Here is a 13,561-nt window from a genome sequence, read left to right as displayed (position 1 = left end):
ACAGTGTTGGAAAGTGACGGAACTGAGCCAGAAGAAAAAGGTGCAATGCAGCGTAATGTTCAGGTTGAGGTTTAGGTAGTGGAATCAGGGCTGGCACTCGCTCAGTTTTGTGAGACTTCCATCTGTGTGAGGAAGACTGCTGCAGGAGAGAGATGGTGATCTAGGAGCCTACCCACGCAGCTAGCTACCTAGCTGTCTACCGGCTGGCCTACCTACCACTGCTTTTTGGAGCTGACAGGCTGCCACGCAATAAATAAATCATCAAAAAAAGCTGCAATGCAGTGGGGGTCGCATTCGTGTTCTGTACTCTCAGGCAGCCAGTGCGTGGATAGAAGGCAGCATCTTCTTCCTTCCCCGGTTCTTGTCTCTCTCCGGGGGTTTTAGGAGACGGCAACAACAGCTTTCTGACTCCATTCAGACACAGTGTTAGATGGCTATATGGAAGGATGGATGCTTTGATGGATAGGAGGGATTGAGACTGAAAGGGAGGGAAAGTTTTAAAAGAGGGGCGGGAACAAGAGGGAGCAGGGGGAGCAGGAGGACGTGTAACGCGAGTGTGTGAATGACAGACACAGAGCAAAGAGAGGAGGAGAGAAGAGACTCAGGCTGGCAGGAGGAGAAAGACGGAAAGGCCCGAGGGGGATCAGAGCAGCAGGGCTGGGGAGACGAGCAAAAGAGAGGCAGAGAGTGACAGGCAGACAAGGCTTGCGTGCTGGAGAAGTAGAAGAAGGGACACCGGCAGGAGGAGGAAGAGGGAGTGAACGAGGGAGAATTTGAATGTGTGAGACAGACGTGGACTGAAGCCATCGTCAGCTCATGGTCCTGGAGCACAGACACGGGAGAGGAGGAATAGGAGGAGAACGAGAGACACGGACGGAAAAGGAGAGGAGAGGGAACGGGAAAGTGGAAAGCTGGTCAGCAGTTGTTCCTTTAGATCAGACCATGATGGGGCTGTACTACCCAGCTATGCTACCGGTAAGTTTGCATCTCAAGCAGAGCTTCTTTCACTAAAGTGCCTTTAGTATTGCGAGGCCAAACTAGAAAAACAAGACAGATTAGCAATGATTTTTTTTTTCCCCCATTAGTTTGTCTTGATGAAGTGGTAATTGCTTTGCTGTTCATGGTGTGGCCTGTTCTGGTTAGCTGCGTCTTGGCCCAGGTGAGGCCTTTTTCAGATAGTTGGCAGAGCATCAGGCTGACAGCAGGGCTTGTCCCTGCAGCTCTGCTCATTTCACTTTTTTAACTCTTTGCACCCATCTGTGATTGTTTTGATTGAGACATATCACTTTATTTTTTCTTCTTTTTTTAAACACACATTTTGTCCTGGTGTTGCTGCAGTGCCGATGATACACTGGAGCAAACCGTGTGCTTGCACAAGGCTCAACATTGTTACATTAATAGTTACTTAACACCACAGATTATAATGTTTATGCAGTTGATGTTCTGTGCAAGGCTGCTTTTAACATATGGTGGGCGTGTCTGTGCTACTTTAGCTGAAAGACAGCCTGAGGATGAGAGCTGTTCTCTGGCTCTGTTCTAGCATGTCCTGCTCTCTGGTCTTGGGTTCCTTTGGGCCTCGGGGCGGGTGTTGGGATTGGGGGAGATGGCAGCGAGATGCAGACATGAGGTAGCAACTGCTGCTTGGACTGCCTGTGTTGACATGTATGTACATCAGGCAGTGCACGCCTTCTCCATGCTGACTGCACACAATGTCAGATCATATTCCATATGGATGTGTATGTGTGTATATGTGTCGTGTCATTTGCAAAGGGGTGGAGGCTGAGATTTTCTCCAAGCTGTCCATGCAGTTTAAACTTCATCTGTGGATTGAGGGAGACAGGTGCCAAAGCGCAGTTGTTCCTCTACACACACACAAACACACACTCACATACTGCAGTTCCTGGAGTACTTTACTGGCACCCCCTCCTGCCACTACGGCATGGCAAAATTAAACATGTTTGTATTTGGGGCATTCATAGGTCCACAGCCTCATCTGTATATTCTTATAGTAGTTGCTCCAGAGTTAATACTAAAAATTCTTTAGATGATTATTATTTTTTTTTTCAATCACAGAGGAAATTGTTTTGCATTTTGAGAAAGAAGTGGAAATGTTAAGAATGAGGTCAACTCATCTGAGGTGACTTTAGTCTGAAAATGTCAACTTTATTTTTGACATTTCTTCTTTTTTTCTCAGAATGCAAAAAAACCCAAACTCTTCCTCCTGGAATTAATTTTTTTTTCAATCTTAAAATGTCAAATTCATTTTTGACATTTCAATTTGATTGTCAAATTTTAAAATACAAAATCCTGCTTTTTTCACCTTTTCTTAATGTAATATGTCATTTGTGCTCCTGTAAAATTCAGTACTGACATTGTAGAATATTTTGTCTTTGTTCGGTGTCTGGAAAGTCACGGTAACCTATTAATTTTCTTCAAAAGCTCTTGAACTTTAAAAAAAAAAAAAAAAAAATTACCGTTAAGAAGCTACCGGTGCGCTCATTTCTTTAGAATTATATTTTTATACTAACCCTACTGCTATTCACACCAAAGCAGTGTGTGGAGAGCCAAGCTTGTATGCTCACTCAGACTGAATGTAAATACAGACCTCTACTGCATTATTGTGGACATATGATGATCCAGTAATGCATATAATATTCACAAAGACTGGTGAAGTTTCTCCTTCCTCCAGACCTCTAAAATTTCATAATCAGCTCTTATTTTCCCACATGAGCTGTGTCTTTCTCCCTCGTGTGTTGCTCCTGTTCCCCCAACCCCTCCTTTGCAAGCTTACGTAGCTGTAAGCTAAACACATTATTCGTCTTTCAAAGCGAGTAGCGCCAAATGGAGGATTGAGGTTATAACCAGGAGGGTGTGAGAGCAGGGGGCGGCGCCTTAGACCCATGTGGGAATGCACTTTGAAGGTGACACATCACCAGTCACTCTGGCTTCTGTAAAATTTAAACTGCTCTCTATTTTGGGTGACGTATTTCTATAGCATGCTGTGGATAAACTTTAGTTGGAGACTATAAGTCTCTTTTCATAGCATTAGGCGACACCACCACTGTGCTGATGGTACAGCTGGCTAAATACTAAGGGTTTGCCATAGCAAGAGTTTTTTTGTTTTAATATTTGTGAAGCACTGGTGCTGTAGCTGTACTGCAACTTTAATTAGAACTTGTCACTAGCTGGATCTGACGAGCTGCCGGTGCATTTGGTGGAAAACACACTTCAGTGCTCAGATTCTCTTCACCAGCGGGGCACTTTATCTGGTGATGGTGGGTCGAGCCACGAGAGTCAGCTGATCAGTGTGTGGATTAGACTTTCTTCGGTCTCTTCCTTACCTACCCGCTGGGCAGCTAACGCTAGCTAGCCAGCAGGTATCTGCCGATATGAGGCTGATGTCAACAAACACAAACAGCAGGAGTAGATGAATTAGGCAACAGACTTTGTTCTTACTGTGTTGAAACTAGACGGCCTATAGTTGTGAGGCTGCTTTTGAAAAATATGCAAAATGATGAAAGCCTTCCAAGCTCTCCAGCTGTTTTGCTCATGTAGGCCTAAAATTATGTTTATGTCTTAGCATCATAGAGCATGAAGAGAAAAAAAAAAAAGGCTCAAACTTAAGTCAAAGCTAAAATTTGATGCTTTGTTTGTGGCTGTATTGCCCAGCCATGCTTAATAATAGCCAGATTAGTCAGACATTTAATTGGCAACCCCCTTTTGTGTTGCTAAATTATGCTCCACATTGCACAGGATCATGTGACAATGCAGACTGTTACAGTTGCACTTGGTCCCATAACTGAGCTGCTTATGTGCCAGTTCTAAAATGTCTTCTGTTTGACAGAGAGTACTTGGTTAGCACCATGCAGTAACGGGCCTTCTGGGAAATTGTAAAGGATTCACACCCAAGTCTTTAATCCTCGGGGTTCTGTGTGCGTGTTTAGTCTGTGGGAGACAGCTGCCTGTGTGTTTGTGCTGAGAGTGTCACGGTACAACAACAAACAGTTTATCCAGGTAACTGCATGCTTAGCTTTATTCATTATGGTTATCCCTTTGGATTATGGGAATGTCTTTGTGTTTTGCAGACCTCAAATTAGAAAATTCTACATAATACTTATTTCCCATTTTACAGAAGGACAAACATCATTCTTGTTACCACAGATTAAACACTAAGCCACAGTCCTCCGTACTGGCGGCCTAATGCACCGTGTGAAACTGCTCCACCTGAGGGTTAACTGTTCTCCCGCTGCCTGCAAAGCCACCCTGATGCTGTCCGACACTAATGCTGCTCTAAATGCCATTGCTCGAGGCCTGTATGATGCGGGTTGAGGTGTGAAAGCACTCCGCGCGTTACCTCACAGCAATTGCGTGCACACAGAACACTGCAAGTGTTGTTGTGCAGAAGAAGCCTAAATGTATGCAGTACTGTATCTCCTAGGATACCTTCTCCTGCATGATAAACAGCAGTGTAGCACTGTATCTGTGCACACGCCGTACCCTAGCTTACACTGCAGCAGTAAGTGCCGCTGGGCTTTTTACATTTGAACCTCTCCTGCAAAATGTATGGCAGCAGGGAACAAATAGTCCACCTTGCAGCGTCTACTCAGTGTTAGCAATCTAAGATTTGTCCAGGAGTAGATTAAGATATTTAAATTCTGCACTTGTCTTATTGGTCTTAGTGGTTGATATTTGGAAGATAATCTGATTGCTGAATGCTCTGTAAATCAGTTAGAATGAAAGATTAGGGAAGTTTTAATTGTTTAAGTGTTAGTGATGAGCTGAGAGCCATAATCACATAAAAGTCAAGATGCTTCCTAGAAATATTAATTATGATTTGGAAAATGCTCAAATGCATAACACGTGTCACATCTCAGGAATAAGTCGGGCTGAGAAATGGACTGAGTTATCATGCAGCAGAAGCATTGCAGACGGTGTTTTAGTAAAGATTGTGCAACAAATTTGGAAATATTAACCTGAAAGGAGTTTCCAAGTTCCTCTAATCTTTGACTCAGCCTCTCTGTGGTGGTGTTCTTCTTTGGGCTGCTTCCTTAAGGAGTCCACACAGAAAATCATCTGCCTCCATCTCACCCTGTCTTTGCCCAACAACAGCATATTTTCCACCAGCACCCAGCTGATGCGCAGCTCTGGTGACGGTGGTTCAGCTGATCGCATACGGAAATGTCATTCTTCATAATGCACTTTTTTTAATCTGGCACAGATTTTATGCTCGATGCGTTATGCAGGACCAGCCGCTGGCTTGTGGCCACTGTGGCTGGTTTCACTGAAATTGTTCTAAAATTTAGGGGGGGGGGGGGAGGACATTTAAAAAATATTAGTAAATCAAAGTCAGATTTCAGCCTCAATCACTTGTAATCAGCTGCAGCTACTGTGGGGCTGTAACATAATTTTCATTATTAATTAATCTGCACTTTATTAACTTGATGAATTCTTTCTGTCTTAAAAACATTTTGGAAAATAATAAAAATCCCTATTATAATGTCCTCTCACCCAAAAGTTGTTTTTCATGCATATATTTTTATCCTGATCAATAATAATCCAAACTCCTAAATACTCAGCTCACTATCTTTTGTGACAATGAAAAGCATCAAATTCAGTCATCCTAATGAAACCTAATAATGTGTGCCAAAAGATATTAAAGATCATTAATTTTCTGCCCAACGTCTAATTGACTTAATTATTCAGATGGTGATCTTTTATTTTTTCTTTTAATTTCAGCACGGCGACGGTGGTCCTGCCCTTCTCTCTGCCCTGTTGCTCTTTAACAGCTGTCAGTAAAAACACTGACACCCTCGCATGTGACGCATTATTGTATATGCAGGCCAAGTTGCTGCAGGATCCACAAGCTGACATTTGTTTTAAGTGATTTACCTCCTGTTTGCGTGTTTGATGCAGTGTCGTTTTTGTAAAGGAAAAACTATTCTCTGCAGAGGTTTAATATTTTTAGGCCACGTCGCCCAAGGTGAGTGTTTGAGAGACGTCTGTGTGATTATGATAATGATAGTGATGGTGATGTTGATCAGAGCTGTCAAAAACCGCCAGGCTGCATGTCACGGATCTCAGCAGAGCCGCTGACACCGACAGACCGCATCGGGTTAGTCTGTAGTTTCTACAGCTGGTCAGGTATTCGGCTTCAGTTTTCAGAATTTGGATGTTCTTTTTTTTTTTTTTTTTTAAATAAATTGAAATATATCATCTCAACTTGGATATCTCTCTGATCCCCATCAGTGAACGTCATCCTTCAGTTCACCTTATGCTTTTCCAACTCGACAACTAGATTCAGTGCTAGATTTGATTAATTTTGAGGAACCTCTTTGAGGCTTTTTTCTTTTCCTTCTGAGCAGCAAATCTGGCGATCGAGCATGAGGTCACTCTCTCCGGCCACAGCGCACCTCCCTGCTTGTCATCTCTGTGCAGCAGAGCAAAGCAAGAAGGAGGACTCGAGAATGAGCTGTTTGCACATGTGCAGTGTTGTTCTGGTGGTTCGTTACCAAAATGGAGGCTGTACCAAAAAAAAAAAAAAAAGTAGCATAGTTGTGTGGTGATTTTTGTCAGACGTCGTCGTGGTTATAAAATCAGAGTTGTTAAGAATGAATGCCTTTAATTAAATTTAAGTTACATGTCCTGCCTTCATCAGCAGCAGCAGCAGCAGCAGCAGCACCCCACCCACCACTCTTCCACTCCAGCCAAAGCATTAAATATTCGCTGTTGATTACTACGGAAGCTCCAGACAGCTATAGCAGGAGTTAGTGGTTATGTCTAATCTATGAGCTTCTGTGTTTTCATCACTGATTGCAGTTATAGCTGCGCCATATGGAATTGGAACTTCGACTTAAGGTTCTGTGTGACGTCACTTTTTGCTGCCATCCGTGTGTCCTCTGGGTGTGAGCCATGGCTCTATAGATGTACCTCTAAATGACAATTGGCCCACATTCAAGAGGGAGAGGCAGCTTCTACATAGGGGCGGCTGTATAAGGAGATGGGGCTGTGGCCTGTGCTTTGATGGGCATATCGGTGCAGTAGGGGTTATGAGTGACTGGAGAGGCGAGAGCCAGCGGTTTTGAAAGAAGGGGAAAAAAAAAAAAATATGGCTCTCTTGCTTTCATCAAGCGTGGCAGGCGGGAATGGATGGAGGGAAGAGAGGCGAGGGTGGGTGGACGGGGAGATAGACACAGGCACACCGACTTCAACTGAAGGAAAATAAAATAGATGGATTGCAGTGGGAGAAGAATCTGTGAGTAGTATTTCTGCTTTCATCCAGGCAACTTTGTGAGCAGTAGATAGCTGCAGTATACAACTTATCATGAATTTATGTGACTCTTGAGTTTCAGTATCATCACCATTTGGGTGTTCGCTCTGTGGCTTGTAATGCGGGTGGTTAGAAGGTGACCTCCCCTTTCTCCTTCATCCTCGGTGTGTAAAAACACTCTCTCCGGTGTCTCGGGTAACTCACCTGCTGTGCGTTTGAGATGAATAGGTCATGGTTCGTTTTTATTTGTTTAATTTTAAAAAGCTTTCCAAACTTTTTCAGTTGATACTTGAGCTGCTCCGTTTTCACCTTTGCTCAGATTGTTTTTCTAGTATAATTGTGTCCTGTTTAATCTTATCTTAGGGCGTAAGAATTATTTTCTTTGTGAAGTTTGTCTTGAGACCAGACGTAACTCTTAATGTGGTGTCTCATTATTTCCTATAATTCCTCTCTCCCCCTGCTAAGTCCCTCTATCATTTTTTCCACTGTTTCTTTTTCCTTTCCTCCACTTTCCTTTTTGAATACAGGACGCTGCCATGTAGGGCAGCGCTGCTGCTTACTCAGCGGGTCGGGAATGCCTGTGTCGCCCTAAGACTGTATTCCTATCCATTCTGATCTTAATCTTTCATCCGTCACTTTTTATTAGACCAGTCTGTTTATTTATTCAATAATTATTTTTTTCCCTCCATCTTTTATTTGGTATCTATATCTACATACACGGTCGCAAGCACTGCGTGCTTGTTTTTTTAAGCCTTAGCAGCAGGATGTTAAATAGTGCAATATGTCAAGATGGGGTTTTTTTGTATGACTAATCATGTTAGAAATAGGCAGAGGCACTATAAGAGGTCAGCTGGTCCATTGTTTGGTTGATATACTCTCATCTGACCAGATTCATATTGGTCTGTGTTAGTTTCACGGGGAAAAAGTCACCACATCAACGGCCTTTCAGGACTGATTCGTCGTCTTTAGCACTGGGACAGGCTTCCCGACGCTTTTGCAGCTCTCAAGCTCGGCTCAGCCTAACAGTGACCGTTACCTTAATTCATTTTTACATCTACTAACCTTTTACTCGAAACTATCTGCAAACTAATTGACGCCATGTCAAAGGAAATTGCCAGCGTTGCTGTATTTTCTGAAGACAGATGACCAAAAAAAGTCAAGTGTAAACTTTGCAGCTCAGCAAACAACGAAACATGTCATGTGGAAGTACTCAGCTCACCTGTCAGTGTTGGGATGTGCTGCTCAGGGCTTTCAGTGTAAACCTCTCACAACTGGTTTATTTGAATGTGTTTGGACACTCACATCTAGCCACAGCTTCACTGAGTCCGTCTGACATTAGCACCCCCTCCATACAAACCAAACTAGATGTGAAGCCTCCTCTCTCAAAGACATGGAAAAAAATGCTTCAGGGTCTGGAGTTATTTTCCCCTTGTTTTATTTTAATAACATTTCTTATTAATCTTCTACAGTAACTAGTTTTTATGAATATTTCTAATAATGTGGACTAATCAAAAGATCAATCTAGAGACCCCCCCCCCCCCTCAAAAAAAATAAAATAAAATAAAATAAATAAAATCTCAAAACCAGTTGATTGGTTGCAGAGTAGATGTGATCCTGACTGGTTCTGGTAGGTGTGACTGTCTTTGGCAGCCCTGGTTGGTAGGATTGTGTAAAAGCATGTAGTCCAGTTGTGTCAGGCCTCGTCTAATTCCTCTTTCTTCCTTTCCCTGTTGTCACTCTTTCCTTTCTTCACTCTCTCTTCCTCCTTTCTGCCCAGCACTTCGAGTGTGTATTTGTGACTCAGCCGTGGGCTGGGATATTCCTGTAGGTCACACCCTTTTGTGGCTTAATACAGGCTACTGCATGTTTATAAGCTCACATGCCCTAACAAGCACACTTGGGCCTTGATATAACATAGCCAGGCTAAGGCCCAGCTAATGAATTTTAATGGTGTATTATCTCTATCTGAGCAGGTCTTTGATGGTCTGTCTTTTATCACTAGGTGACAAAGACTGCAGTCGGATGCAAAACGCGGTCAGCTTTTCACACATTTTTTCCCCCCTAAAGCGCATTTCCTGCAGTCAGAATGGAAGCGGACGAGTTCCCCAGATTTTTTCCAGCCCGTTTTTGGATTACGCAGTTTCCTCTGATTCCTCTACTATCAGCTGAGCTCAGACTTCAGGAAGCTGCCTGCGTTGCAGATGGGCCTTTTAGCCTCGGCTGACTGTTTAGAGCCACCGTGGCTGTCACTGCAGAACAACAGTAAGCAGTCAGGCTATAGGATTAGAGAAAGGGAAAGAGCCTGTTTGCTTTGCGGCATCTTAGTTACTCTGTCTAATTAAAAAGGCTGTCTGGAGACAGAGTGTCTCTAGGCGTCACCCAGCCCAGATAGAGCCCATGGCAGAGACCAGACCAGTGGTTAATGGTGTTGGATGCTGTGTGTCATCCTGCCTAGCTTGGTAGAGAAGAAGCAGGCCTAACCCTAAACTCTCTGGCTTTTTTTTTTTTCTTCTTCTTCTTCTTCTTCACCCATCTTTTCTTTCAGCTTACATACTCATTCTGCTTCTCCCTGTCCATCTTCTCCCTGTCTTTTACTCTGTCTTTGCTGTAAATGCCCTTGAGTGTGTGAAATGATTGAAGCAAGCAGTAGTGCAGAGTCACCACACACACCCCAAATACACACAAGATAAAGTGTGTGCGTGCTGTAGCAGCAGCAGCAGCAACAGCTATAAAGAATCTGTAGGTGAGCCTGCTGCTGATACAGAGCCGGAGGCAGTGAAGCCCCTGCTAACATGCATCTGATCTGAAATATAGATGTCCTCCCAAGCATTCACACAGGGCAGCAGTGTATGTAAATATGTCACAGTTAACATGTCACTTTTAGTACAGTGCACTGTCTCTCTACATGTCCATCCATCCTAGAAGCATCTTTGGATCTCAAACCATGTATCAAATTTTGTGACTTTTAATAATAGATGTGTTTGCTGTAAATATTTCATGGTCGGCTGACTGAAAACACATGCCTGTCAGAGAAATGGAGGTAAAGCAAGGCAGGGAATGAGGGAGTGACTGAGTGGTGGTGGTGGGGGGTGGGGGGTGAAATTTGATAGGCGGGATTTTAACCCCTTCATTCTTGCTCTGTCTGAGCATTGCAGTCGCTGTAAAAAGCTCACTGAGAATATATGTTAACTCGCCTCCATTCCCTTCCCCGCTCCCACAGGGCTCTCAGGATTCAACAGGAGGACAGGAGGGTTTAGTGGCCCCACCCGTTGCAGCATTCCCCCCTCCACCCCCTCCTCAAAACGGGCTGCCAGGAACAGAGTTTGGCCCTGGGGCCATGTTTGGTGCTGGAGGCCAAGGTACACCAGAGGTAGGGGCCGGTGCAAATGGAGCCCCCACCGCCACCAACAACAACAGCAGCAATGTAAGCACCACATGTTCATGAGAGCCTTTGCTCATCACACAGATGCGATGGGGCTCTTCAGTCATGTTTATAGTTGATGTATTTGGCATTTTTGTTACACAGATTATTTTTGTAATAATGTAAAGTAAATAATTTCCCTTCTGTTTTTTTCATACTTGATATCTTGACTCTTAAGATTTCATATTATTTGTGCTAATTTTATAAAGCAGATTTTTCTGTAGCACCAGTAGAAGAGACACGTTTAAGTAACATAAACCCAGTCGGCTACTTTTGCTGTTAATTATGCTGTTATTCTAAATCAATATTCCTTCAGCTTTTGGGGATCCCTTCACTTTCCTTGTAACACCATCATCAGGTTAATATTTACAGTTTAGTGTTTTTAGCTTCACGACCTAAGACCTACATTCCCATCTTGTGTTTAGTGCAGCTTAGCAAACATTTGAATGGTAACAGCCAAAACTAATAAAATATAAATGGTTCACTGTATTTGCGTCGTCTCAATATGGTGCAATATCATCCCCATCTGATTAAACTGAGACACTTCTGTTTTAATCTTTCCTGCTGTACATGCAGATGCAAAAATACTGGCTCACATTTTATTCTTAGTCGGAATTTTTAATCTGCAGGATATGTGCAAAAATTTCAGTATCTACAATATGGTGCAATAGCGAAACACATCATGTGTAGACAGGCATGGGACCAAGGCTGCCACTAAAAACTGTGGGGACGCACCTCTTCTCATTTCTGTGTTTCAGTGTTGATTCCAGTCTTAGTCCCTCCCATCTGGGTTACTAGCTGAGGGCAAAAAAAAAAAAAAAAAAAAAGCCGAAAGCTTGATCAAAACAAGACACCACCAATCCAGCTGGACTCAGCCTGCAGCCCACTGGGGCTTTTACTTTGAAGTGTTTTCCATTTATCATATCAGAAAACAGACATCAAAACAGAAAATGTGAAGGGCTTTCAGTTATTTTTACTGGAATTTACTTTGTCCTGCCAATGACAAAGCATTATTACTTTGAGAAACTTGTTTTAGACACAGAAGTAGCTTTTCACACTAACGTCATCAATACTTCTGAATATAGCCACTGTCTCTTTGAGGAACACATTTTCTTATGACAGTTTCTGACATTTTGACCTCTTAGTTAAATTTAACTTTAAATATGTAATTTTAAGTACACCTATTGATCTGATGATCAAATAATGTGCGCAGGGCAATGATCGGACATGCCGTTATTGGACTAATGAACACAAAAGCATAATCAAAGTTACCCCAATTTCACTCGATTTTTTTCCCCTAAATTTATGAAGGTATTGAGTCTCTTAAGGTAAAGCTTTATTACATGATTCAAATTCATGTGTGTGTTTTTTTTATTTTTTATATGCCATAATTTTATTGAATGTTATTTTACAAAAAGAAGGGGAAAAAGAGCAGTCAAGTCAAATGTAGACAGTCCTGTTGCTTGCCACCACCCTGGGCGACAACATGCACAGCTCCACTTGTATGCAAAGCACCCCAACGCACCGTGCAGCTAACACCTGGGTGGGAGTTAATTCTTTTGGTTGTCACAGTTTAACTGGATAGGTGGTGTCATTTCTGGTCAAGCTTTTGAGTTGTTTGACCTGCCAGAGGAGTCCAGGAAGTGACACAAGGAGAGAGGAGTTGAGGCAACAGACATTTAAAATAAAAAAAAAAGAAAAAGATGCAGTTCTCATTTTAAAGTGCTCCTCTCCTTCTCCTCTGTTGTCTTCTCCTTTTATCCTTTTTTTTTTCCTCTTCCTCTTCTGGCTATTATGGGTCATCACAGTGGATCTTCTGACTCCATCTCACCCTGTTACTAGTGTCCTTTTCTGTCACTTCAACCCTCTGTATGTCCTCCTTTACTACATCCATGAATCCTCTGTGGTCTTCCACTCTTCCTCCTCCCTGGCAGCTCCATCTTAAATATCCTTTGTCCACTGTAAGAGAGCTATAAGTTGAGAAGAATTATGTTTAAAGACTTGTTTACTCTAACTCCCCCTCTCGCTTTCCTCCCCTCCCTCAAAAAACACAAACAATATAAACAGGTAAAGACAGAGGAGACATCTCAGGGTGAGGCAGGGGTACAGTGTGGTACAGGAGGGACAGGAGCAGGAGGCTCCGCAGGAGACTCGACAGAGGCCAAAGGGACCCCCAAACGCCTACACGTCTCAAACATCCCCTTCCGCTTCCGGGACCCAGACCTCAGGCAGATGTTCGGGGTAAGAATCTTGGAATGTTGTTGGTGCCCCATTTAAGGGAATCAATAAATCAGTCTAGACACTTTGGGTCCTCCATATAAGGGGTAGCCTCGGAGAGACGGACAAAAGAGTCAAACCATCATAAAGAAAAGACACCAATGGGTGTTCTCTTGGTGCTTGAGGGTTCAAATGGCTATCTGTGTCAGTATGTTTGTATGAGTGGCAAAGTGTGAGAAAAAATGGGGCAGAGTTCAAGGCAAAGAAATACACATTAAAATGCAGAATGTTGTCTTTTGTGTAACAGCGACCCCTAGTGTCAAGTAGCTCTAATTCAGATGGCTTTACACAAGCTGCTCTAAAGGACTTAACTAAGCACAGAATCCTGAAATCCCTCAAAGATGTAAATGTGTTGGCTAATATTTTTACTAAGTTCTTTCCTCAAATTTCTTTACAGCAATTCGGGAAGATCCTGGATGTTGAGATTATTTTCAATGAGAGGGGTTCAAAGGTAAGCGCATATAAAGCCTTTGATTCTCTGACTGGCATACTGATGAGCGATTTCCTGTGTAAATCTGTCTCTTTGTCATATGGTATTAGCAATCCACATGAGAAGACATTCCAAAACTAAAGTCAAAATGCGTCTCACAGATTCT

General features: G+C 42.9%; 1 protein-coding gene across 4 annotated transcripts in view; it reads left to right on the top strand.

Annotated features, from left to right (window-relative positions):
• Positions 1-13,561, top strand: part of LOC115784507 (RNA binding protein fox-1 homolog 2-like) — a 49,607-nt gene that overhangs the window by 14,840 nt on the left and 21,206 nt on the right. For 3 of the 4 annotated variants that reach the window (XM_030735750.1, XM_030735749.1, XM_030735752.1), the window contains exons 3-5: positions 10,488-10,691; positions 12,756-12,929; positions 13,363-13,416. In XM_030735750.1, the coding sequence (XP_030591610.1) occupies positions 10,488-10,691; positions 12,756-12,929; positions 13,363-13,416 (432 nt within the window). Of the gene's footprint in view, positions 1-620; positions 976-10,487; positions 10,692-12,755; positions 12,930-13,362; positions 13,417-13,561 lie in introns of those variants that run through there. The other variant, XM_030735751.1, reaches the window with a different exon arrangement.

The sequence above is a fragment of the Archocentrus centrarchus genome, chromosome 8 (assembly GCF_007364275.1).
Source record: "Archocentrus centrarchus isolate MPI-CPG fArcCen1 chromosome 8, fArcCen1, whole genome shotgun sequence".
NCBI lineage: Eukaryota > Metazoa > Chordata > Actinopteri > Cichliformes > Cichlidae > Archocentrus > Archocentrus centrarchus.
The sequence above is the reverse complement of the archived record's forward strand: the minus strand, read 5'-3'. Positions and strand labels throughout refer to the sequence as shown.